The sequence below is a fragment of the Phocoena phocoena genome, chromosome 4, assembly GCF_963924675.1.
Source record: "Phocoena phocoena chromosome 4, mPhoPho1.1, whole genome shotgun sequence".
NCBI lineage: Eukaryota > Metazoa > Chordata > Mammalia > Artiodactyla > Phocoenidae > Phocoena > Phocoena phocoena.
Genome location: NC_089222.1, coordinates 74,177,940 through 74,205,505, shown reverse-complemented (window position 1 = coordinate 74,205,505; position 27,566 = coordinate 74,177,940). Strand labels below are relative to the sequence as shown.

General features: G+C 40.0%; 1 protein-coding gene across 1 annotated transcript; it reads right to left on the bottom strand.

Annotated features, from left to right (window-relative positions):
• On the bottom strand, positions 1-27,566 carry PCYT1A (phosphate cytidylyltransferase 1A, choline). The gene is made up of 9 exons (XM_065875936.1): positions 27,450-27,566; positions 19,412-19,511; positions 13,875-13,991; positions 12,985-13,136; positions 10,683-10,761; positions 10,196-10,338; positions 8,553-8,741; positions 7,470-7,656; positions 1-101 (listed from the first exon to the last, which is right to left on the bottom strand). The coding sequence occupies exons 1-9, from the start codon at positions 27,564-27,566 to the stop codon at positions 1-3; spliced, it is 1,185 nt and encodes a 394-aa protein (XP_065732008.1).

Genomic DNA, 27,566 nt, shown 5'->3' with positions numbered 1-27,566 from the left:
TTAGCTCTGTGGACCCTGGGCATCCTTTTTCGTCAAGCCAAGCTGCACCTGGGCGAGCAGAACATAGGAGCCAAATTTGTTCTGTTCCAGGTAACTATACCCTGGGAGAGAAAAGATGGTTAATAATGAGCCACAAATAATAGGGGTTAGGAGCTGAGACTAATAAAGGATAAAAGTGGGTCCGGGAATCTTCTTAAGCCTTAGGTTTCCGATGAGATTTGGAAAAGAATCCCTGCCCTTTCCCAGTTTTTGCTTTCCTGTGCTTTAATAGTTTCCAAGCGTTGCTGTAGCAAAATATCACAAACTGGGTGGTTTAAAGCAACAGAAATGTGTTGTCTCACAGTTCTGGAGGCCAGATGTCAGCGGCCCGTGTTCCCTCTGAAAACTGTGGGGGAGAACCCGTCCTTGACTATTCCTGGCTTCCGATGGTTTGCAGCAATCCTTGGCATCCCTGGCATGTCACATGGCATTCTCCCCTCATACGTCTGTGTCTTGTGTCTCTTTTCTTATAAGGACGTCAGTCATATTGGAATAAGGAAGGACCCACCCTACTCCAGTATGACCGCATCTTAACTAATTATGTCTAATTAGTTACCAAAACAATGATGCTTTTTCCAAATAAGGTCACATTCTGAGGTACTAAGGGTTAGGACTTCAATGTATCTTTTTGCGGGACACAATGCAACCCATAACACATGTATTATCAAACCTTAATTTCTTTTATCTTTGCTTTTTTCTTTTCTTTACTACCCATTACTTCTAAAAACCTGCAGTTCGTCACCACCAGAAACATCAGCATTATCACAGCTACAACTATGAAGTGTCTATACCACATACTAGGCACTTTTCATACATTAATTACATTTAAATTCACTATAATCCTGAGTCATTATTATTTCTGTTTTACAAATGAGGAAACTGAGATGTTATGGGGCTTGTTCAAAGGCTCATAAGGGATGGGACTGGAATTTAAACCTAGATCTGTCTACTCCCAGACCCACAACTCTTCTTATCACACTGCCTCTTCATCTTCACATCTTTTCTGACAATTCTCTAAAACTCACGTTTCCTTTTTACACTTTCCATTCTCTAAGCCCAGAGATAACCTTTCCACCAAATGCAGTGACCTCTAGCCCAATATTGTTTCCCTTCTCACTTCATTCTTTCTGTCTCCTTGCTGGGCCCTTCTCCTATTCCCAAGGCACAATGACTCCTTTACAGTCAACAGAGTGATTTCACATAAATTCTCATTTGATCTAAGCAGGTGCCGCTTACAGGCACATAGTAGGTAGAATTGGAGGGTCCAGAGGAAGACAGAGGACAGAAGAGCCTAAAATGGAGTAAGGGACTGAAGGGGCACAGAAAGGATCTGGGCCCCAGAAGCACTCAGGGTCAGGCTAGCGGGTAAAAGCCCTGTGATTGCCTAGCCTGCCCATGATTATTGTGGGGAAGCCTAGAAAAGCCAAGTCTGCCCTGAAGAGGCTGTGCTTCAGAAAAGTGTACTCAGAGAGGGCAAGTACAAGACACATCTCAAACACAGCAGTGGGCCAGCCGGCCTCAGTGCCGGGGATGCTGAGCCCCTACCCTCACTTCTCTTTTCTCTTCTTCAGGTTCTCCTTATTCTGACTGCCCTGCAGCCATCCATCTTCTCAGTCTTGGCCAACGGTGGGCAGATTGCTTGTTCGCCTCCCTTTTCTTCTAAAATCAGGTCTCAAGGTGAGCACGTAGGAGCTCCTATTCTATTCCAGGATGGGCAAGAGGGGGAGGTCAGGGAGGAGAGGAACTTAGAACGGAAGTTGGGCCAGCCAATCTCAGAATACTCAGAATGTTCTGCTCAGAATACTGAGAAAGGAACCTGCAAGAAATCCAGCAGAAGCTCTAAGCAGACTATGACCTCTCTGATCACACAGAGGAGAGCTGCAATCCCACAGCTTGAGGCCAGCCCTGATGGCCAACCCAGGAAGCCATGGGTTCAACCCTCAGCTCCAGGAAGAGCAATGGGTGTGGTTAGGAAGCAGAAGTCATGCTGATGAAACATGCAAAAGAAATGTTTAGTGCTAGCCTCAAATTGCAGGAGGTAGAGGGCCAAGTTCTGGTTCTGGCTCTACTATTAACCTGCTATGTTACTTGTGACAACTTAGTATCTCTAGGTCCTGGTTTGAGGACAAATTGGAGAAAGTGTTGTTCAACTCATATGCCAAGGCTGCTAGTGGTATACCACCTCTATAAGTTAGTATAATCTACATTATATTTTGCCCCATGCTGCAGTGATGAACTGCCACCTCCTCATCCTGGAGACTTTTCTGATAACCGTGCTCACACGAATATACTACCGAAGGAAAGACGACAAGGTTGGATATGAACCTTTCTCTTCTCCAAACCTGGATTTGAACCTCAAAGCTGGAGGTGGATTGCTTGGACAATGAAAGAGACACTGCACTCATTAGACGGGCACAAGATTTCTTTACTGTTCCTCAGCTTTGACCAAATGGGGATGGATTCCATTGTCAGAGCAAGCTGGCTAATGGTATACACTTGCCTGTAGAGACGAATGTGAACTATGCAATAGGATGAAATTGTTTTGGATCTTGCCTGAGGAAGGTATTTTAAGTTTTATAATAAACAAGATGGAGTTTGATGTTCTACAACTGGGCACACTGCCTCTGTGTGTGCCACTATTAGCCCACAAAGCTTGTATATTAAAAGGTTACTCTGAGGTTTCCCAAAGCAAATGAAAGGGGGAAGAGTATGTGATAGTTTTACTGGTATAATAACAGGAATAGAACTCAGCCAGGCAAAATAGTATGAGCCCAAACTCTCGAAGAAACCAGGCTTCTGAAGAACAGATGAAAGGTGTTCTTTCCCTTACAGATGTCAGTAGGGCACTGATGACATTAGACCTGGGAGATCTGGATCAGCCTCCCTTTGTGGGACAATGGTTTTTTTAGTCTTCTGTACCAAGCAGCAAAAGGAATCCCGATAATATGGTCATGGAGTTGTTATGGAGAGACAAATTAAGATGCAAAAGCAAAGGAAATGATCATATAGGTAAAACCCCCAAATTAGGATGCAAAAGCAAAGGAATCGATAGTACAGGTAAAAGCCCCAAATACATAAAACATATCATACACATGTATACAAGGTCAAAAACACAGAAAATGAAACATTACATAAAATCACTTTTCCTTTATTTGGCTAATGACAAAAGCCAAAATAACTGAACAATTTAATAACACTCAGACAGGAAAACAATATACTGAACACCAATTGAGGAAAACATCCTTGTGGACACCGGCACTGGTGATGGGGCCAACATTCATGCCAAGGCCAGAATTTTTTTCCAAGACTCTTTCTGTTCAGGATCCTCAATATAAAACAACTCAACCAATCAAGTCTCTGTGTTCAAAGCAGTCAGTGCCTCCCTAAGAAGGGTGGGAAAGCCCACTTGGAAGCTAAAAAAACCACAACTGGAGTCATCCTAATGTTAAACCAAGTACTTTTGTTCTCTACCCCAATCTGAATACTAACATTAAACTTTGGCAGAGTATCTTTCTCCTTTGTTTTAAAGAAAATTAACATTTAATAGTATAATCCCAAGAACATGTTCTACTTACTTGGAAAAATAATAGCTAGGGACCACTCTTTATCCCATGACAATCTATTCTGTGAGAGAAAACAAGAACAATCATTGCATGACCTTGAAAAATATAACTTTAAAAACACTTATATTGGTAAGGTTAAAAAAAAATACCATTAGTTAAAAGCATTGTTAAGGGAGCTCTTTTCCTACCTGTACTGATTCAACTTCTGGTGATAGTTTGTGCTGACAGAAAATGTAAAAGCTATGGCTTTTAGGAAATTAAACAAAAGCAGTGAAATATACTTGATTTGGAAAGATTTTAGATATAGGGTCTGGAACAGCATTAAAAAGGCAATGAGCTCCAGAAAAACAAAAGCTACCCATACATCAAGTAACAGAATAAAAATCACTGTGAAGAACCATTGTGGAGGGAATATTCAAAGACTGCCTGGACAGCTGTGTGGTCAAAAGTAAGAAAAATGTAACTCAGGTGCTGCCTAGGAAGTTATCAGTGATCAGAAAAGGTCAAAAGCTCTCTTGACCTCCCTCAAATTTTTTCTCTCATTCAAGGTTTTCAACCTCCTTGCATCCCCAACCTTCTTACCCAAGCCTCAGCAAGATAATGGTCTTTGGCTCTAGCTGTCAGAAGCAGCTGCAGCAGTACAAATGATCCATTTTTATTCCTCTACAATTTCAACCTCCATCCTTCAGTGCTACTGAGTGTAGTGTATGAAAAAAGCAAACTTTTTGCCAGCTCATCTCAAAGTAACTGCTGAAATGGCACCTCCTCAGCACCGGCTACAGGGCTTCTGTCTCCATTCTCCCTCTATCTTACAGCGAGAGGCTCTGAGGCCAACCAACTTTTTTTTTTGGCTGCGTTGGGTCTTTGCTGCTGTGCGTGGGCTTTCAATAGTTGCGGCGAGCAGGGGCTACTCTTCGTTGTGGTGCGTGGGTTTCTCATTGAGGTGGCTTCTCTTGTTGCAGAGCACAGGCTCTAGGCGTGCGGGCTTCAGTAGCTGTGGCACGTGGGCTCAGTAGTTGCGGCACGCGGGCCCTAGAGCACGCGGGTTTCAGTAGTTGTGGCGCATGGGCTCAGTAGTTGTGGTTCGCAGGCTCTAGAGCACAGGCTCAGTAGCTGTGGTGCATGGGCTTAGTTGCTCTGCAGCATGTGTGATCTTCCTGGACCAGGGTTCGAACCTGTGTCCCCTGCATTGGCAGGTGGATTCTTAACCACTGGAAGTCAAGCAACTTTTAAGGCCCATTTCTGCCACATTTGATCTATTCAGGCTGACAGCTTTGTGTGTGGGATTCAGGGAAAGAGCTAATTAAAATTAACGCTAGAAGTTAATATTAACAATAATATTTAAAGATTTACAGATCACATGCATGGTTGTGGAATGCGAACCTCTAACCTCATTTAATCAGGCACAGATGATCAAACAATGCATCATCCCAATAGCTTCTTCCACCCACCCACCCTTGTCCAGCATGTAGGATCACATTTATCCCAAAGTATCTAGCATGCCACGCCATAAAATTCTTTGCTTTCAGTCAAAATTATTTGAAGATATACTAGTGTTAGGAGACTGAGGCCACAGAGGTTCACCAAAAGGGGTGAGAGTTTTCCAAGAACACGTGCACATGCTGGTGCTAGCAGTCTCACGGAGCTTGTCAGCCTAGATGTCATATTCCAAGGACAGGATATGCCAAAAGCAGCCCATTTACAGAGTGGAGGAGGAGGACCAAAAACTTGGGATCCAGACAATACATGTGAGAAGAGTGACTGCAGGGAGGAAAACCATACTCTGGGCACCTCATTTTCCAAATACACTTGGATAACATGTGTACTTTGAGAGAACACGTAAGTGGGCTTCAGTGGTGATTTCACTGCTTTTCTATTGACAGAAATGGGCAGAATTTCCAAAGAGGCAAGACTGAAGCAGCAAGTTAAAATATGTGATCATATCAGCTTGATCATATCAAGCTGAGTAATATAGGAAAACATTAACTTCAACTGTTCCAAAAAAAGGATTCCAAGCCAAAGCTTGTGTAAACCAGATCTGATAGTAAAAATAGCACTTCATGAGAAGAGTTAGAAATGTAATTTTCATAGGCCATCAGGACAAGAGCTTTCCCCCTCTTTGTCCCTCTACTCTGCTGTGCTCTGCCTCTCTGGATGATCTGAGGACCTAGGTAGTCCTGCTGTGCAGGCAGGCAGTGATTCTAGCCACCGACCCTCAGGCAGAAGAGCAAGTTTTAACAGAAGGTGTTTAGGGAGGGGACTATGAGATGCTCACAGCCCTAGCAGACGGGCAAGGAAAGATAAGATGTGGTTTTCTTAGCTGAAAACACTAAAACTCCACCCCCACAAGGGGTATTTATGAGTGATGGGATGGTGCCTGGACATAAGCAATTTTTCACCCTGAACCCAGCTACAGGATTATGATAGATGATGATCTGCTAGGTCATGTACTATAGGGTGCTAGAGGTTTAAAAAGAGCTTATGCTCAACAGCAAGTGTTAAGCTTCAGCATTCTCTGACGTGAAATTTAAGCAGTGAATCCCCTGGGCAACATACCAGGGGAGGTGGAACCAGGCAGAGTGAGAAGGAGGGAACCTACCACACTCTTGTAAAGTGAGCCCTTGCTCGGTGACTTGCTGGAAGGGCAGCAGACGGGACTCCCTGCCAGCTGCCAACTCTCAGGGGAAAATAAACACCTCATGGAGCACTGGTTCCAGTCAAGGACACTCTTAAGAGAGGAAGAGGTCAAGAAAAGGCTTTAGAAAGGGGTGTGTTTCCTTATGCTTTTGCGCCTATGTTCTGTGCAAATCTCTCTGAATATTCGATATGGCTATGAGCAACATGGATTAACAGATCATGTTCAAACTGCAGACATTTACAAAGTATCCTCTGTAAAAAGCTAGGTAATAAGTATTAAAATAGGAGTCACAGGGCCAGGGACTTACTCTCAGGAAGAAAATTAATCAAAACTGACTTTGCATAAGATTATTGTCCCACTCCCCTCCTTCATCAGACTAAACCTGGAAGTGTTCCTCCCTTTAAAGGTAGATTACAGGAAAGAGATTGACAAGAGCTCCCAAATAACTGGGCAACAGAGTTTTCTGAGAAGATCAACACAGCAGAAAAACCGTAGCAGATGCCATGTGGTCTGGTTCCATCCCCATCAGTGTCTTCATGGACCCCATTGGGTCCAATAAGAAACTCCTCAGGGAGCAAGAAAAGTTAAACTCAGATCTCCTTCTTCCCATAGCCACAATGACACATGTGCCAGCAGTACACTTAGGGGATTTGTGACTGTTACTCAGCTTTTTGCTTTTTTTAAAGGAAACCAAAATTATGATATTTCCCCTCCAAATCACCCATCAGCATGGCTCATTGCCTGAAGGACTTGGCAAAACAGTTTGCCTCAGAACGGAAGGCAAATACTATAGTGTATCAGGAAGAAAAGGCCTCTGGGTGTTACACCACTTCCTTCTGCCCACTCCTTGGGGGCAAAAAATTAGTTCTATTTACTACATTTGAAAGACTAATTTTTAAAAAAATAATAAAAATGACAAGTTCCCTGTCAAGATCACATGAACATAAACAGTAAAGCAAAGTCCATGGGGAAGGTATATGGATGCCAAACAGGCTTCTAAGATGTAGTTAGCCTTTTTCTTGGTGGGGGTGGGTGATGTCTCTCAGAGGATAGGCTGTCTGGTCCCCCCATCCTAAGTACTCTTGCCCCAATTGTCTTTCCTTTGTAGCTGTCCTTAGGTTTAGTGTTGGGATCACAATTCAGAATTCAACAGAGAGCTTCTGAAGGTGATGGGACAGAGGGAGGGGAGAGGAAAGGAGAGATGAAAAATTAGTCTTCTTCATCCTCACTGATATCATAGGCTGCAGACTTGTGTCTGGAGAGGTTTGCTGGGGAGGAAGGCGGGGAAGTCTTGCCAGAGAAGGGCCACCGGAAAGAGGGAGAGGGGGAGCGTTCACGAGTGGGACTGCTGCTGGGACTCTGCCTTGGACTGATGGCCTGCAGCATCCGGCCTTTCCCCTCTTTCAGCATATGTTTCTGGGGAGACCAAAAGAAAGAGTTAGAAGAAACCTATGGATCCTACTAAAGCACCACTGGAGGATATGAGACTTCAAATTATCATGAGTGCCCTCTGTAATGTCAAAAGTGATCAAGTAAGCCAGAGGAGGAACATAGCTATAATCCTAAGCAATTTCCTCTCCAAAGTGCTCTATGCTATACTGTGTATCTAAGGGTTCCCAACCTGCTATCCACTGTCACCCAATCCTTGACCTCTACATCAAAAGAATTCTTAAAAGGCTACTTGGATCTGTAGTCTAGGCTGTAGGCAAAAACAAAGGAATTAACTCAGACAAAAGGGTACCTATCCTAGTTTTAGAGTTCTCTGAGGAGAAAATTCCATACACTCCCAGAATAATCTATTCTGGCATCCAAACACCCTCACAGTCAGATCGTTCCTGATATCCTAGGGCTCATCTGCTCATAGCTACACAGGCACCTTTTATTTGGCTCGAAAAGACCCTGCTACTCCTCAAGGACAGAATTCCCACCGTACCCAACGGTCCTGCAGCAGCTGTGTGTACTGCAGGCAGCTTTCTTTTTACTGCTCTTTGCTCTTTCCTTCCCTTCCACCTAAAACTATAATGTAGAAGCAAGCTGGGCAAGGCTACTCACTTATCTTGTCACCATATTTGGAGGTTGATAGAGAGCTGGCAAAATTATTTAGGAGAATGTGTAACCTCTTTCTGTAAAGATTTTTAAAAACTTTCTGGGGATAGTGGAAATATAGTTCTGCTGAACAAGGGGAACAGATTAGATAACTTCTTAATGTCAATGTCCCTTTCTGCTCAAGGATTCTGTAATTCCTTCCACAGCATGAGAATTCCCTAGATTTTCATGAATTTCCCTAAATTATCCAGCAAGAAAGAACATACCAGTGCTCCTTCTGGACCAAACATTTCCAGGAAACTTCCAATGAATTCTCGGGATTTCTCCTCCCATTTCTGAATGAGGTCAATGCTTTTTTCTTCTACCTTCTGAACAAATTCTTTTGACTTTTCCTCCACATCTTTCACTTTCTTCTTTACTTTGTCAACTCGCTCCTGCAAGTGGTATTTCTTCTCCTGGATAAAGAAATAACTGCTCTGAGAAATAATACTCATTCTGACCTTCCATACTAAGGGGAAGGAAAAGACTTGGTTTGGCACTCTACTGACACTCCTTTCAGTCTTGAGAATTTCACTTTAATCTATCCCATACTTCTCCAGCATAATAACAGATAAGATATGCTCTGGATGGTCATCTTATACAAAAGTGTAATAATTCTAAGATTGTAGAGCCCAGGACTAAACTAAATGTATAGTGTAAGACCAGTAACAGACAGGCACATACTAAACGAAGTCAGATTTTTTTAAGATGAAACATAAACTTGGAAGATAAACATGCCCAACAAAACCCAAACCCCATTCTAGATGGAGATGTATAGGGAGAGAGCAACAAGATCACTGCACAATATTGCCAACAATAAGCCAACTGTAACAGGTTGAAAAAGGAAATAGTGGGCCTTTTACTTAAGTAATTCATCTATTGTACTGAATTTTTTCCTCCATCAGTGGCTTATTCTATGATTATAGAGGAGTTGTTTTTTTTTTTTTTTTTTAATATTTGGAGGTCTGTTTGCTCATTGCAAAATAAGGATGATACTCTTTGGTCCTACAGGCTTCCCTAAAGATAAGGGAAAATGGTATGAATCCTCCCAAAGGGAGGGGAGGGGAGGGGAGGAGTCTTTAGCCAAATGAAAACTATTCTCATTTCCAGATCATAAAGGGGAAGGGGAAGGCGAATATGTTTAGGATTTTTAAACATCTAAAGATAGATTCTGCAGTATAACAACAGCTAGATTGTTAACAACAGCTAGGGTTTACCTGAATAGATAAATCATATTTAAATGAAACCATTTCACCTATTCATAATTCACAGAGCTGGGAGCAAGTGAGGGAGCATGGTAAACTACTTATGTAGAAGATACAGTTAGCAGCTTTCTTCTTTTTAAATCAACTTTATTGAGGTATAATTTATATACAAAATGTACAGCAGTTTGTTTATTAAGCTAAAATAAACTTGCTTTCATAAATCGAATTTTAAAAGTTAGGTTCATGTGCCTTGAGAAATTGCATGCAAAATGTTGTGTGTTACTATGCACACATGGAGAGGATCCACAGCTTTCATCAGATTTGCAAAGACCATCCAGTCAAAAAGAACAAAGGTTAAGAACCACTGTTTTAAACATATTTGATATAAGTACTGTACTTTGTAAGTTCCACGTTCTTATTTATTTAATTGGCTGTATGTCCTTATATCGACGTGTTGATACTAGCTCATAAAGGCAGAAAATGCCTCTAGATACATCCATATGCTCTTTGTAAAGAGCCTGGCATAGTGTTATGTGCAAAGAGGTATCCACTGAGCTTTTGGAGGTGATAATAACAGCAGACTGAAAAGCAAGTTTAACTTAGATGAAGTGAGAGGCAACATGTCCTATAGGGCCAGGGAACTCTAGGATGAGGTTGGAACTCACATTGATAAAGCTGACATTGAGTTCCTTTGCCGTGTAGCCCCTCTGTAGGTTCCGTCTGGCATACACATCATAGTCGCGGACAATTCGGGTGATGATGTCTGATGTGGAGATACCTTCTGTCCTCTGTGTTGGAGCAAACATGCCTAACACAAGAACACATACAAACACTGTGACATTCTGATTAGCTCAGGCAGTAGGACTAGATGGAAACTGGGAGCCACATTCCTTTTCCTTCCTCATAAAGCAGAGTCTGTTATTACTAAGTAAAGTCTGGAGATACTGACATACAGAAGGAATACTGAATCAAAAGTTAGGAGTAAGGAAAGACCCTAATATTAAGAAAAATATGGGGCTGGAGAAGGGTTTCCTGAAATTAAGAGATATCAAAAGTAGATGTTTAGACTGAGAATTCATGGATATGATGCTATGCTCACCTTAACCTCTTAAGCAAACTCCATAAAATGAGGATGCACATCAACTTACTCACCTGCTTCCTTGATGTGCTTATAAACATCATCACTCCCAGCAGAAGAGTAAGGGATGTCATCATGGGCTACAAAATCAATCTGAAAGTAAGGAAACACCATTTAAAACCCAGCATAACTGCCATTCAGAAAGAACCAGTAAACACTCTCAGGACCAGAAAAAGGACAAGAGAGGTGAGGCCTCAAATGAACTTTTGTCTTTATCTCTCTTTGCTTTGCTCATAAATTCCATGATTCATTCACAAGCCACCCAACCTAATTATTCGTGGATCATAAACATGAAGCTAGCCAGTTTCTTTTTTAGCTATTCCTCCTGGTCTACTGGAAGTGCTACCCCCACACTGTATACCAGTCACCATGCTGTAGTAAATAGGCCTAGAGGATTTTCTGGTATGCTAGTTAAGTGGGTGGAATCAAGGAAAGAAGAAAGGAAATCTCCCCACCCTCCTGGGTCTACAAGGATGGGTCAAATAGGGTTTCTAAAAATATAAGAAAGAGGTCACTTCTTTGTTAACTGGTTTCTCAGTCTATGAGATGAGTGGGAATATAAAAATAGCAACCAAGAGCACTTTTACTAGAATAGATACATCTGTACTCCTGAGAAATGCAAAGCCCAAGGCCATAAAAGACCTTTAAGTCTCAGATCTATTACTTTACTACTGTCAATACCTCTCACACTGGGATCAATAATCTTTCTAAACCTCACTCATTTACTCCTTCCTGAATAGGCCATATGCCCTTTGCTAGTATAATTGCTAACACCACCACACCCAGCTCCCAGAAGCCACTGTAATGTGAAGCTCATCAGGACTATGTCAGGGACTCTCAGCTAACATCTCAATTACCCATGAACAACTTGTCAGGGATCCATAGGCAGCAAATTGAAAATAAGAATGGTGAGCAAGCAAGACTCGTGGTTGAGGATACACTGCTAACACGGAGAAAAGGAATATGGAAGTTCCTCTAACCTCTTCTGCCTGGGCTTGCCTGGCTATGTTGCTGAGAATAATCTTGCTCATCACCCTTGGTACCACTGGCTGCTAAATGGCGAAGCAGTAAAGCTAGAGAACTATAAAAATTCTGTCCTAATCCTAAACAGTTATAACAAATATCTCTTAGCTTCAGGCCTACCCAAATACTGCTTTTGAAGCACTTTGGCTACTTTTGTTCTTTCCTGCCTCGTTGAACAATTCACCTTCAACATTCTCCACACCACTGTAAGATAACTGACAATATGCTTGCTGGTTCCTCAAGCTCAAGGGCCTCCAACATGACCTGATAAATTCTTCTCAGCTATCAACTATAAACCCCTCTTTTGTAGGAAACGTGTTGCTTTAACGTGGGAAAATAAAAAGGAGATAAGGGTTTTTTATAATACCAACTCACTGAGAAAAAGTGAGAAACCTCCCTGGTTTCTGATCCCACATAATTTCTAGCCTGAAATCAAAAGTCTTGAAACTAAATTTAAGTCAATACAAGAGAAGTCTATGTTTATATATCTTATTTCCTGGAATGTGAACTCCTTGAGAACATGTCTGGGGCTGTGTATACTCTAAAAAGACCGGTATGCTGTGAGGATGGATACGCTTATAATGGGGGGGGGGGAGGTGCGACAGACTCACATAACTGAAGAGTTCAATTTCTTTTTTTTTATAAGATTTTTTTTAATCATTTATTTTTGGCTGCGTCTTCGTTGCTGCGTGCAGGCTTTCTCTAGTTGTGGCGAGTGGGGACTACTCTTCGTTGCGGTGCGCAGGCTTCTCATTGCGGTGGCTCTGCAGTTGCAGAGCACGGGCTCTAGTCACGCGGGCTTCAGTAGTTATGGTGTGCAGGCTCAGTAGTTGTGGTGCACAGGTCCAGCTGCTCCGCAGCATGTGGGACCTTCCCGGACCAGGACCCGAACCCATGTCCCCTGCATTGGCAGGCGATTCCCAACCACTGCGCCACCAGGGAAGCCCTGAAGAGTTCAATTTCTAGCCCTGCTAGAGTGTGACCTGGTTATTTGGCCTCTCTGGCCCTGTTCTCATATGTAAAGTGGAAATAACTAATAACTACCCAATAGGATTTTTGTGGGGAACAAATGAAATATAATGGATGCAAAAGTGCTTGTAAACCATCAAACCCAAGAAAAATGTCAGGGATGACTATTATTAGAAGTAATAACACTGTTACCTCTTCTATGTGAAATTTACATAGAAGATAGAAGTAAAATAAGGCTAGTGGAAAACTAGCCACAGTACCAGAAGTCTTGAAAGTTGAAGAAATTCCAGAACAGGGAATGGAAACATGTGTTCAGTTTCTTACCCGGTGTTCTGCCAGGAACTCTGGTGTCAGGGTCCAGGGGGCATTCCTCACCACCTCGTCCACATAGCGGCAGTGCTGCACTGCATCATAGCGCTCATTTTCATTCATCACGGTGAAGCCTTTGAAGTTGTGTGTTAGCTCATCACTGCAAACTGAGTTCACCACAACATAAGGTTGTAAGTCAAAGTCCCCTCTGCTTAACCACTCCTCAATCATCAACCTCTCATTTCCCAACCTCTCATAACCAATCTCCCCAGCCTGGATAAGAGTCTTCTGGATTTGGCTCAGTCTGGATAACAATGCTTTTCCTAATCCAAGATACACCTTCAGGAGCAACATTCACTAAATATGTTCACACTTCGGAGAGGAGAGGATACAATGGAGGACTAAGATCTTTGGCTTTGAAATGAAACTACTGTGCATCTCTGTATCAATTAACAGTTTTAAAAAATGTTTTCCTATTATACTTTTATTAGACTGGACTGGACAACATAACATTAGCTTAGCAGACTTTTGTACTTCAGTTGACTCAGAATGATAAACTGAAATCTAAAGCAAATGCTCTTCTTAAGTAGCATTTATTCTTAATGCTATTCTGACCACTCCCGCCTGCACTGGGGGTCAGACTGCAGAAACCCGGCCAAAACCAGCGAGATAAATCCTGGACGTCTCAAGTCAATGAGCTTAGAGCTTCTCTCTCCAGGTTTATACAGTTCAGGTTTTATATACTTCATGTTCTTCATATATTTCACATTTTAAAGAGGCTGCACTATATCTCTCATTTGAAAACCAACATAAGAGGCAATGTACTTGGGTTATAAAGATAGGAGAAAAGAGGCTACCATAATTTTTTTCTGGACAGCACCTAAAGTCATCAGATGTTTTCTTACCTCCCACAATGAGATATGTATTAGGGAAAAGGTTCTTTGCTTGCATCAGGGCCCGGGCATGACCAGAATGAAATAAGTCAAATATTCCATCTGCATAAACTCTCACAGGCCGTTCACCTAAATCCAAAGGAAAGAATTTATCACAGAAATACATTGATTCAAGACCTCATATTTAACAAATGGAAATGGCACTGTGTGACTGTTCCACCCCTGCAGAGCCCCCTTTTAAGGTGTTCTCTGGATATTCACCTTTATTTGGGGTACTTTGGGGTTCTGAGGAATAACATCACAGGCTTCCTTGACTACAAAAACACTCTTGGCATCGTATCCACTAACTCTCTTTGTTAGCCTGGTTGTACCAAACTGCTCAGGTAATTGGATTTCATGATTGCTTTTTCTTTAAGTTATTTTAGAAGTGAAGGGAAGAGTTATACAAGAGCTATATCTGAAACTTCAAAATCCTCGCCTTCGGCTTATGTTTAAACTGCAGTTATGTTTAAACAGAGTATAATTAAACTATGCTCTGGCTGCCTGCTCTCTGTTTTTCAAGCTGCCTTGATTACTAATAACTAATGCTTTGCTTTGAAAATAAAATACTTTGCTTTGAAGGTAAAGAGTGATGCAGAGGGGTGAGATTGCTTCACAGTCCCAGATTCACCCTTAATAACTGCTCTGTGATAACAGATGGAGTTCCTTCAAGCATTTCTCCTTGATAGTGAGCATGTTACACTTTCTCAGTAGAGGGTGATATACTAGGTATTTGAAAATCAAATATAAATATTTTAGGACTTTATATTAGAGCCTTTCCTCTTCCCCTGTCCATTAGTGAGAATAACAGAGAACTGATTGTCAATTTATTTTTAGTGGTAGTGGACTATGAAAGAAAAGGAGGAAATGATTTCTTGGGGTACAAGCCTAATTCCAAAGCCAAATAAACACACTGAGAATGGAACTGATATAATGGTTCAGCATGCTTCAAATGATAAACCTAATGAGTCCTAGTAACATATTTCCACTACTTGAATAAAGGAAGAGCTGTTTCACTGCAGCAGCAGAAAATAATAGTAGGAGCATCTACATCATTCTTCGAAAGAAGGGCCAGAGCCTCATCAAATACACCATACTGAAGGTAAGGATAAGATACATCTCCTTCCTGCCTTAAGGACGGTGAATCAAGGGGAGGAAACTGGTTCTCAGGAGGTTTACGGACTTTTCTTTATAGATAGCTTTATCCATACAAAAGTCGCTTTTAAACTGAGAAATTATACACTGCTGATAGAAGTATAAATTGGTACAACTCTTAAGGAAGGCAATTAGGCAATATCTGTGAAAAGACAAATGACAAATGTTTATACCCTTTGGCCCAGTTATTCCAATTCTAGGAATTTACCTCACAGATACGTTTGTAAATATGTATGCAGATTGCATTATTGATTGCAGCACTGTTGGTAATAGCAAAAGTTTGGAAACAACCTAAATTTCAGTGGAAGACTGAATATGACATGATCTACCCACTAAAAGTGTGGGAAGATTTATATATTATTTGCTTAGATATCCACAAGAAATTGGTAATACTGGGCTTCCCTGGTGGCGCAGTGGTTAGGAATCTGCCTGCCAATGCAGGGGACATGGGTTCGAGCCCTGGTCAGGGAGGATCCCACATACCGTGGAGCAACTAGGTCTGTGCGCCACAACTACTGAGCCTGCAATCTAGAGCCCGCGAGCCACAACTACTGAAGCCCGCGCATCTAGAGCCCATGATCCACAACAAGAGAAGTCACCACACTGAGAAGCCTGTGCACCGCAATGAAGAGTAGCCCTCGCTCGCCGCAACTAGAGAAAGCCTGCACACAGCAACAAAGACCCATTGCAGGCAAAAATAAATTAAATAAATAAGAAATTGGTAATTCTGGTTACCTGTAAAAGGGATACTAGGTGGCTGTGAGACAGTAGTGAGAGGAAGTCATTTCACTCTGTGTCTTTTTTGTACTTTATGAATGTTAAGTCACGGGAATGTACTAATTTTATAATACAGGAAATAAAAATTTTAAATAAAATAAATACACTAATACAATGAAAAACTGAGAAATAATATGACGGATTTAAAGAGTCAGAAAAATTATAGCCCAAGCTTGCCAACCAGCCTCACTCCTTTGTTAATCTTAATCTCTTTAAGCCTCAGTTTCCTCATCTATAAAACAAAGCAAAACAAAACAAAACCTGAGTAATATAATCTCTCTTCTACATCCTAGAAATCATGACCATGAAGTAACTAATATACTTCTATCTTTCCTAAACAAGTCCAGAGTGGCTATGATCTCACTTTATTTGATCCTAAAAGACAAATGATAGAATATAAAATTTGAGAATACTGTACTGTTGTTTCTACACCAAGGGCAAAGTGAGATGAGGGAGATTTAGCCAGTAAACACATTTCCTGGATAGTGGCAATAGCACAGACACTGTTGATTAAGTGGCTATTTGCCAGCAGTTAAACATCCCATATTAGGCCAAGCCACCTCTGAACCCTTTCTTGGAGCAATCCCTGATGTGCCTCTTGCCCTCTTAGCATTTCCCCAGCTTCCCAACCTCTCAATTCCCCATGACTTAACCACAAGTCTTTGGCAAACCCAGGCCTGTATATTAACCAAATGACCAGAAGGGGCCACTGTTGGACTAAAAATCTGGGGAGAAAGCATGCGTTATCCATTCTTTTAGCAAGTGGCTATTGGTCAGGATGACTATACCCTCTGATTTATATCTGTTGTTCCACTACACTATCAAGAGCAACTGCTTTCATTCTCAAAAATAGTCTTGATTTGGGTTACAAATTATAGTCTTTTCACTACTGCTAGACTAAGTAATTAGATGTTCTCCTTTAAGCAGAAGAGACCTGAGTTTCTATTTATTATCTCTTTTGATATATTCTCTCAAATAGCTACCACTGAAACATTCATCTTTAACAGATTTCCACTGCCCTTCAGACTTTGCCTTTTTCTTCCCTTCTCCAAGAGAACATACTGCTGGGTTTTTTTCCATCTTCTAAAAAAGATGATCTTCTCATCTCAAGCCGTATTCCTTTTATCTCTAAGTAGTGAGTTTACTCCAAGATTACACAAACTTCCCTCTTGTACTCCCTTAACCTCCCTAAGTGAAAACCTGGGGGCAGGGGGAGGGGTGCCCCTTGAACCAGTTATTGGTTTAAAATTCACTAACTATATGGCATGTGTAGATTCTTTATTTGTTTATTCCTTGTCTGGTACTGGCATGAAGACAGTCACTTACTTGATTATTTAACATAAAACTGAACAGACAGAATAAGATAAAGGAAAAACCAGAGGTCAAGTTAGACTGGCAAATTTTACAGGCCAATTTGTGACTATCTGTTCCACCCAAACTTCAATCAGCTTGCTGATAAGCCTTCTATTATTTATAACTAATGTCTATATAAAGAATAGCACCACTCCAGGATGAAAAGAACACAAAGATGGAAAAACTTAGGTTTTTAGCTTCAATTCTATCACTAATTATTTGTTTTGCTGTTTCACTTCTTAGTTTCTATAGACCTATATTCATGTATATAATGAAGAGAGTATAAAGTATATAATCTCATAAATGACTTATAAAATTTTACTATTCTAAAATTTAGAAAGTAATTTATTAGTGTTTGTTAATTATAAGTTGCAAAACTTGGAAACAGTATACATATACATACATACATTTTTCCTATCACAAATGGTATGTGGCTAGATTAGCAACAAGGTGGCTAATATAACTAATGTGATGAGATCTGAGTGAGGTACTGCATTCTGAATGTGTGTCATTAGAGAGTATATGAAAAGTTCTTGCCCTCAACAGGCTCTACTATCACATCTGAATGTGATCCTTGAACTGTCTAGTGGCATTCTGAAGTCTGACCTGCCACCACTACACTGTTACATACAGTCTGTCTTTCCTTGTTGTCATTTTACTCTGCTCCATTAGCCTGCCTATTACTGAAGTAAGAGGAGCCAAACCCAAAAAATCACATCATAAACCAGAAGGGTTGTGATCAACATAAGCTATATCTAAACACTTTTGCAAAAGGAAAGCATTCTCTGGAATTTTGAGGACCCCAAAACCATACTCCATACAGCCAAGATATAACCAAGGGGTATTGGGACCCCTAGCCTAACACTGTCCAGCATTCATTTCTATTCATATTTCAGTACTCCTAAGTTACAACAGAGAGTAAACATACTAACACAATTAAGAAGTAACTACAAATATCTTCTATATACTGAAAATGTATAGATTTGTGGCTATAACTACCTCTTATTCCCTAGTGCTTGCCTGGGTTGAGTCCAGCCCTACATTTACAGAGTAAACACTTACCACAGTAATCAAAAGAAATGAAAAAGGATTGGGAAAAAAAGGAGAAATGGAGAATTTACAGAGAAGTAAGAACAGATGCCTATAGGACTTTGTAATCATAACAAATGCTTGTGGAAGTTTCTATTTATGATAATCCCTAAAACCAACTGCCCAAAACTATCTGGAATACATATTAATAATTTATGAGGCCAGAAATTGCTACTTAATAATGTAAACTAAGTATACAAATAAAGAGTATGGGCTTTGAAAATAATAAAGCAAGTCTTTTTTAAAAAAACCTGGGGGCTTCCCTGGTGGCACAGTGGTTAAGAATCCGCCTGCCAATGCAGGGGACATGGGTTCGAGCCCTGGTCTGGGAAGATCCCACATGCCGCGGAGCAACTAAGCCCATGCGCCACAACTACTGAGCCTGCGCTCTAGAGCCCACGAGCCACAACTACTGAGCCAGTTCACCTAGAGCGGTGCTCTGCAACAAGAGAAGCCACCGCAATGAGAAGCCCACTCAACACAACGAAGAGTAGCCCCCACTTGCCGCAACTAGAGAAAGCCCGCACTCAGCAACAAAGACCCTATGCAGCCAAATTAATTAATTAATTAATTTAAAAAATTAAAATTAAAAAAATTTAAAAACCTGGAAAACTATAATATCAATAAAGATAAAATTAAGTGATAAGCATCTCCCAACTTAGGATAGCTTTGTCCTCTATCAGTCAGCAGCATCAGACTAGTGTACTGACTGACAGAAAGGAAAACTTAGTGGGAAACTCTGAAGGCTATTAAAAATGTGGCAGTCTGACATATTATTTGGACCTTTATAAAAACAGACAAGATTATAAACCCGCTCAGGCTAATATCTTACTGTCTCTGCTCCTCTATATCTCACCTCACAGCTGTGATGATAACAGCCGCCCAAAAAGTGTGTACCACTGTATCTCATAGCTGTGACAAAATACTGGGAAATTTGTATACAATATAAATGAAATTTTATGGAGTACAGTTATCCTCCCAAATAGAACAGCAAGTGAGATGGGAGAAACCCCTCTCTCAAGTAGCTTTTACAGGTAAACTGAGGGAAGAATATAGTGAGTAGGTATACATTTGATAAGTACAATTGAATGCTAAAAACAATAGTGAAACAACAAAATAATTCGTCATTTACTTACAAGGAGTTCCTCTGCTGGCTTCTTCCATGGTTACCCTGACATAGGGCTTACTAAAGTCTACTTCAATTTCATCAGAAAAAGGCGCTGGCTGTCGTAAGCCCTTAAGAAGAGGAAAGTGAAGGAAAAGAAAAATTCAATGGTATAAACTAAAATACTCAAAAAATGGCAGCTTTAAAGAATAATCAGTTATTCAACATGCTGTGATTAAAATTTTTCCTAAAAGTTCATAACCTTAAAAAGAAAAAAGATAAAAGCATTCCAAAATGACAAGTGAAAGTTGCAACCTTTTACCAAATGGGCAAATCATGGCATGAAAGATAAATGTCTTGATGGTGATTTCAGAATAGGACTGAGGAAGGTGGCTGAGAACCTAAGCACAGTCCCAACTAACTGGGTCCAGAATGACAGCTCCTCTGCCAGACGGCAGAACAGCCAACCCTGATCTATGTGATGAAATTGCCAAGGTTCACAAGTGCCTTTTCATACCACTTCAACTATGGGACTGGGAAGGCAAACAGCTGCCATGTGCTTTAAGTACGATCATCACTGTATAATGCTTTACACTGTAAATATGTTCTAATTCTCATTAACAGCCCTGTGAGGCAAGTAGTACAATAGTTAGTATCCTCAATTTAAAGATGAGGAAAATGAGGTTCAGAGAAGTTATATGAATTGCATGCAATTACTCAGAGGCAATGCTGAAATAAAAATGTAGGTATGCTCTTTCCTCCTTAGAGGAAAGCCTTACTTAAGAGCTTTTGTTAAATCTATTCCTAAGTATTTTATTCTATTTGATGCTTTTGTAACTGTTTACTTAATTTTATTTTTGGATTGGTCCTTGCCAGTATATAGAAATGCAATTGATTTGTATGTGTGTATGTGTATCAGTGTGAGTAATTTCAGTTGACTCATCTCCTGTGGATTTGTTAAACTCAATTATCAGTTCTAGCAGTTTGTTTGGTAGATTCCTTAGGACTGTCTACATATGAGATCATGTTGCCTGTGAATAAAGACAGTTTACTCCTTTCCAATCTGGATGGCTTTAACTTCCTTTTATTACCCATTATTGCACTAGTAAACCTCTAGTACAATGCTGAATAGAGGCGGCAAAGACAAATATCCTTGCCTTGTTCCCAGTCTTAGGGGAGAAGCATGCAATCTTTCAACACTAAATATTATCTTAGCTGTAGGTTTTTCTTAGATGCCCTTTATCAGGTTGAGAAATCTCTCTTCATTTTTAGTTCATTGAGAGTTGTTTTTTTTTTTGGCTGTGCCATGAGGCTTATGAGATCTTAGTTTCCCGACCAGGGATCGAACCCAGGCCACTGGTCGGGGAGCTAAGGACCGCCAGGGAATTCCCTGTTGAGTTTTTTAATGAACGAACATTGGATTTTGTCACATGCTTTTTCTACATTTTTGAAACAATCATATTTTGGTTTTGTCTTTTATTTTATTAATTATGGTGTATTAGATTAATTGATTTTAGAATGTTAAGCCAACCTTGCATTCCTGAGTGAAATTCTTCTTGGACACATTGTATAAATCTTTTTATATGTTCTTGGATTCAATTTGTTAATATATTGTTAAGGACTTTTGCATCTAAGTTTGTGAGGGATTTTGAACTATAATGTTCTTTTCTTGTGCTGTTTTTGCCTGTCTTTGCTATCTGGCCTCATAAAATTGGTTAGGAAATGTTCTCTCCTCTATTCTCTGAAAGTGGATAGGATTGATATTATTTCTTCCTTAAATGTCTGATAGAATTCACCAGTGAAGTCATTTGTGTCTGACTTTGTCTTTGTAGGAAGTTTTTTTTTTTTTTTTTTTGCGGTACGCAGGCCTCTCACTGCTGTGGCCTCTCCCATTGCGGAGCACAGGCTCCGGATGCGCAGGCTCAGCGGCCATGGCTCACAGCCCAGCCGCTCCGCGGCATGCGGGATCTTCCCGGACCGGGGCACGAACCCGTGACCCCCACACCGGCAGGCAGACTCTCAACCACTGCGCCACCAGGGAAGCCCTGTAGGAAGATTTTTTCAAAGACAATTCAATACTTTACTTGGCATAGGTCTATTCAGATTTTCTATCTTTTTCTTGGACCAGTTTTGGTAATTTGTCTCTTTCTAGGAATATGTCTATTTCATCTAAATTGTCACATTTTTTTGGCATGAAATTGTTCATAACATTCCCTTACAATTCTTTTAATTTCTGTTGGGCTCTAGTGATGTATATTTAGATTTTTAAATTACACATAGATCACATTGTGACTGGTCTAAATTCAGAAACTGGGAAGACACTGTTTTGTTTTGATTTCAGATAAGGATAGACTTTTAAAATAAGGCTTTAAAATTAAAATATATTTCTTTTAAAGAGCACTTATATAAGCTTATTTTAAAATATGCTAAAGCTATAAGAAAAACATTTTTAGGAAATGTGTGTGTGTTATCCTTTTTTAGAACGTTTTTTTAAAAAAGGTTAAGAATAGACCAAGGACACAAATGTGTGATTTTGTGAAGTTATTAGAAATTTACCTACAGATAAAATTAGAAAAAAACAATTTATCCTCTAGAAGTTAGTATGCAAAGAGTTGCCTAACAGTAATTTGTGTTTCTAAAAGTATATGCTAGTCACAAAATAATAGACATTCTACGATTCTATCTATACGAAGGTCAAAAACAGGCAAAGCTAATCTATGGTTAATAGAAGTCAGAGAACAAAGAAAACAAATCTGGGGAAAGACGATACTGACTAGCAGGAGCGTGAGGGAGTCTTCTAGGTGTACCAGTGATTACATGGATGTATACATATATAAACATTTATTGAGCTGTACACTTAAGGTTTGTGCACTCTACTGTATGTAAGTTATACCTCAAGAAACAAATGCCATTCAGCCATAAAAAAGAATGCAGTACTGATACCTGCTACAACATGGATGAACCTTGAAAAAATTATGCTAGTGAAAGAAGCCAGCCACAAAAGGCCACTTATTGTATGACTCCATTTATATGCAATGTCCAAGAATGGGAAAATTTACAGACAGAAAGTAGATTAGTGGTTACAATGGGATGGAAGGGTTGGGGAGAGATGGAGAGTGACTGCTGATGGGTACAGGGTTTCTCTCTGGAGTGATGAAAATGCTCTAAAATGTACCATGATGATGGTTGCACAAGTCTGTGAATATTCTGAAAACCACTGAATTGAACACTCTACGTGTGTAGGTGAATTACAATGGTATATGAACTATATCTCAATGAAGTTGTTTATATATAAATATATTTATACATAATATAAAATGTATGAAACAAATAGAAAAAATTGTGCTTATAGTACATGCAGACAAAAGACAGCCTTACTGTGTTCTCTGAAATTTATTATTAATGGTGTGCTGGAGTCAGTTTTTAAATATTTACATATTTTGAGGGCTGGTAGTTTGAAATCAGCCACAGAAATCAGTAAATGCTATGTATCAGAGGTTTGTTCCCCCCGGTTTATCTGGACACCACTGGTTATTCTGCATACTTAGAAAGAGATCAGTTCAGAGGTTATTACAGGGAGGAAGAAATGGATTTGTGGATTTTTCCGTTAATATTGAATAGAGAGAGTGACAGTTAAAAAATTCTGTGAAGGAAGAATAGGTAGGACATGGTAAAGAGAAAATATACTGTCACTTGAGAGAGGAGTTTATAATAACTGAGCTTTTGAACTGAAGAAAATAAGACTGTGGTACCATCAGCAGGAATAGAGAAGTTTTTTAAAAAGGAGTGGAGATCAAAGAAAATGAGAACTGACAGTCTTTGAATCTGGAGATTCAAATGACTATTGGAGACCTCCTAGAATATATTAGTGAAAGTCAGAACACCAGTGCCTTTAAGAAAATAGGAAGACAAGGAACCAGATTAGTAATAATCTCTTATTAGAGATGTATAGCCATAAAGGGAATGAGAAAAACAGAAAGGTACCTAGAGGGGACAGAAGGATCAAGTAGCAGGTTTTCTTAAAAGTTGAGGATATCTGTACATGTCTAAGACAAAGGAAAAGGAGCCGAAGAGATTGAAAATATCAAGAGAAGGAAAAAAACAGATAATTAAGGAAGGAAGAGTCTAGAAGAATGACAGGGAATGGCCTCAAAGGAGAGCAGGGGGGAAGCTGTTGGTCCTATAAGTAATTAGGATCACATTTTTCTGAAAGCAGAAGAAAGGAAAGGTGATAAAAGGATAATACTGGATGTAAAGGAGGAAGGATGTATATAAACTTACATTCTGATGCCATCAATTTTCTCAGTAGAGCAAAGAAGAAAGTGAAGTTCCCTATAAAGAACAGGGACTTTGGAATGAGACTGAAAACTTGAGGAAAGTACAAAATATTTAGAATAGCTGTTGTGGGAAATGTATATATTTGAGCATCAGCAAATGATTAATGGAACTCCTGAGCACTATATTCAGCCCAGATCAAGCTACAAACTTTAATCTTTAGAAGGCCAAGTTAATAGGTCCAGGAAGAAAAACAAAGAATTAACAGAAATTGAAAGATCTAGGGTTAGGTCCTGGTGAATGGAAGGGAGGCAGAAGAGGGAAGAGAAGAGTTAAGGAAAAAGAGGTATCCAGACATTTCTCCAAAAAAGATATACTAATGGCCAAAAAACACATGAAAAGGTGCTCAACAATATTAGGCATTATGGAAATGTAAATCAAAACCACAATGAGACCCTGCTTCACATCCACTAGGATGGCTAAAAGCAAAAAGACAGGCAACAGTGATGGCAAGGATGTGGAGAAATTGGAACCTCTGTATACTGCACAATAATCTCACAACTAGTCCTGTGGCTTCTGTCTATCCCTGTTTCAACTGTTCCTTTCCAAAGCAATCAGGATGATCTTCTAAATTGTATATCTGATCATATTACCTATAGGATAAAGTTCAAATTCCTTAGCACAGCATACAAGATCCTTCACGAGCAGGCCCTTGCTTTACCTTATCTATTGCAGATTCTTATTCTGAACTTTAAGCTCCAGTAATGTTACTTGTAGTTTGCTAAACATACTATTATTTCACACTTCTGAAGTTGTACTCTATCTCTTGTCCATTTCTTGAATTCCTATTTAGCCTTCAAAGTTCAACTCTGAAATAATCTCCTCAATGAAGCTTTTCCAAAACCACTGTCCCCACCCCTCGGTCAAAGTTAATCTGTTGCTCCTCTAGAGGGTCACTGTACCTCTAACTTACTTCTATTTGGCCCTTTTCATACTGTATCTTAATTATTTGTCTCTTTCCCCTATTTGTCTATGAGCTTCTTAAGGGCAAGGCCACCTTTCCATCTTTGCATCTCAATGCATAGCAAATGACACACAGAGGTTCTCAATATATGTAGTTTGAAATGAGATTGTAAGATCTATCTCCATAAGCAGAACTTCGGCCAATTAACCTCAGAGTTTAAGTACTCTGTGACTTATTCATACATATGACAAATATTAAGATAGTCTAAATGTCTATTCTTTATAAATATTTCTGTGATCCTTTTGATTTTACCTTTAGAAACATCTGTTTCAGTAAATTCTTTATACTTATAGACAAACTAGCCATAAAGTTATCCCTTAATTTTTCCTCCTTAACTCTTTTCTCTCCCTTCATGCATTTTATCCTGACCTACCAACCCAGCTACCAAATACTTGGGGAGGTTGGGAGGAAATGGGGAGTGACTGCTAATGGGTATGGGGCTTCTTTTGGGGACGATAAAAATATTCTAAAACTGGTTGTGGTGATGGTAGCACAACTCTGTGAATATATTAAAAACCATTGAATTGTACAGTTTAAATGGGTGGATTTATGATCTCACTAAAGCTATCATAAAAAAAAGAAAAAACCTTGTTGATTTTTGCTACAGAGTTGAAAGGGATTCAGAGATAGAAAGCACATGTGTACAGTGGAGATGACACACAAGTTTATTTAGCAAACACTCTTCATTAGAGTCAGTCCAGCCTGTTGGGTGAGTGAATCTTTGACCATTAGCCCATGTTAAATAGCCAGTGTGTACCAAAGAGGAATGTGAAATAGGCAGCAAGCCACTTAACTGATCTGTGACATGAATATACGAAGCAGCATAACTTAAATCATTGAAATTCCTCAGATTCTAAGAACCAAGAAATTTAAGACTTCTCAGAGCCCATTCCACTAAGATTGGCCTTCTTTGATCTATTCGTGGCTTTGGTGATTGGCTCAGAGTATTACCTACTTGGTTATAACTTGTCCCTACTCCAAATGAGAGTGCTGAATTGGTGCCCACCACCATCCCCTTAACCTGAATTCTCTAAGAAACATTCAGAAATTAAAAATGCCCTGTTAGGGACTTCCCTGGTGGCACACTGGTTAAGAATCCGCCTGCCAATGCAGGGGACATGGGTTCAATCCCTGGTCCAGGAAGATCCCACATGCCGCGGAGCAACTAAGCCCATACGCCAAAACTACAGCCTGCGCTCTAGAGCCCGTGAGCCACAGCTACTGAAGCCTGCGCGCCTAGAGCCCGTGCTCGGAAACAAGAAAAGCCACCACAATGAGAAGCCCGCGCACCGCTTCTAAGAATAGCCCCCACTCACTGCAACCAGAAAAAGCCCACGCGCGGCAATAAAGACCCAAAGCAGCCAAAAAAAAAGCCCTGTTTTGTTGACTGATGAGTCATTTTCTGAGTTTACTTGCTGTAAAGAATAATGGCCCCCTAAGGATGTCTACATCTTATTTTCTAGAACCTGTGACTATGTTACATGGCAAAAGGGGCTTTGCAAATGTGATTAAAGGATTTTGAGATAGACAGATTATCCTGGATTAGCCAAGTATGTCCAATGTAATTACAAGGGTCTTTACAAGTGAATGAAGGAGGCAGGAGATTCAGAATCAGAAGGAGATGTGATGACAGAAGCAGTGGTCAGAATGTTGTGATTGCTGGCTGGCCCCTGAGCAAAGCAATACGGGCAACTTCTAGAAGCTGGAAAAGGCAAGGAAACAGTTTTTCCCCTAGAACCTCCAGCCCTAACAACACTTGATTTTAGCCTTTTAAGACCCATTTCAGTCCTGTGACCCCTAGAACTGTAAGATAATATATCTGTATTGTTTTAGGCCATTAAATTTGTGGTAATTTGTTACAACAGCAATAGAAAACTAATACACTTGCCCCCAACATAATCATCAATATCAGGCCTGAAGCATATACCTACTATTTGTGGAGTCCAGTTGCTTTTATTGCTCAAGATAGAATATTGTTTTATAACAACTAGTAATTGTGTCCAAGTAGAAATGTTTTTCCTTTTGGGTTATGAAGCTCCAAAAGTAACCAGTGGCAACTGCAGTTGGATCAATGGCTAATGGTCAATATAGGTACAAAACAAACAGAAACATATAATTCTGTCACTGGGATTTTAAAACATGGATTTCATAACAACACTGTATATCAATAATAACTCCAACTGTGTATAAATATTCTTTGACATTTTTTTTTTAGGGGAAGCTTCAGGAAGGGTACCAACCTGAGACAGGATGAGCCATTTGGAATGGGGTCTTTCATCAAAGGCTTGGAAGTGGTTAGGAAATACAAAGATATCATCCCAGAGATAAAGGAACATAAGGTAGGCAGTAATAGAAAAAGGTTCTCATCTAAGATATAACCAGTAATAGAGTGGAGGAGTGATATGAGAGAAAAGACAGTAAGACAGAAAACTAAACACCATGAGATGATACTAAGATCAGATCACTGCCTGGAGCTACAATTTCTCTGTTTCATTAGTTTGAATTTGATATTTTGCCTAATATATGTACAACCTCCAAATTTTCCTAACATTCCTTTTTCAATTCCAGTGTAAAGCTCTTACAACTGAGCTGTGAATTATAATCTGCATAAGAGTTCCGACAACTGGTGGAAAGTTACTATTCACACTTACTATTCATTCTTTCCATTATTTAAGAAGACTTGTAATGTTGATATTGTCAGTGTTATATCAGTTTCTACCCTCCTCCTGCCAGGTTAAGTGCTCAACAAAGAAATCTCTTCCTTACTTACAATTGCACAGCGTGGCATTTTTGAAGGAATTCCATCATCCTCTGCTGCCCCATTGGGTCCAGGTATCTCTTTCCTCCTCTTCCTCATGTTGACTTTGGCTGAATTCTGTGCATCCAT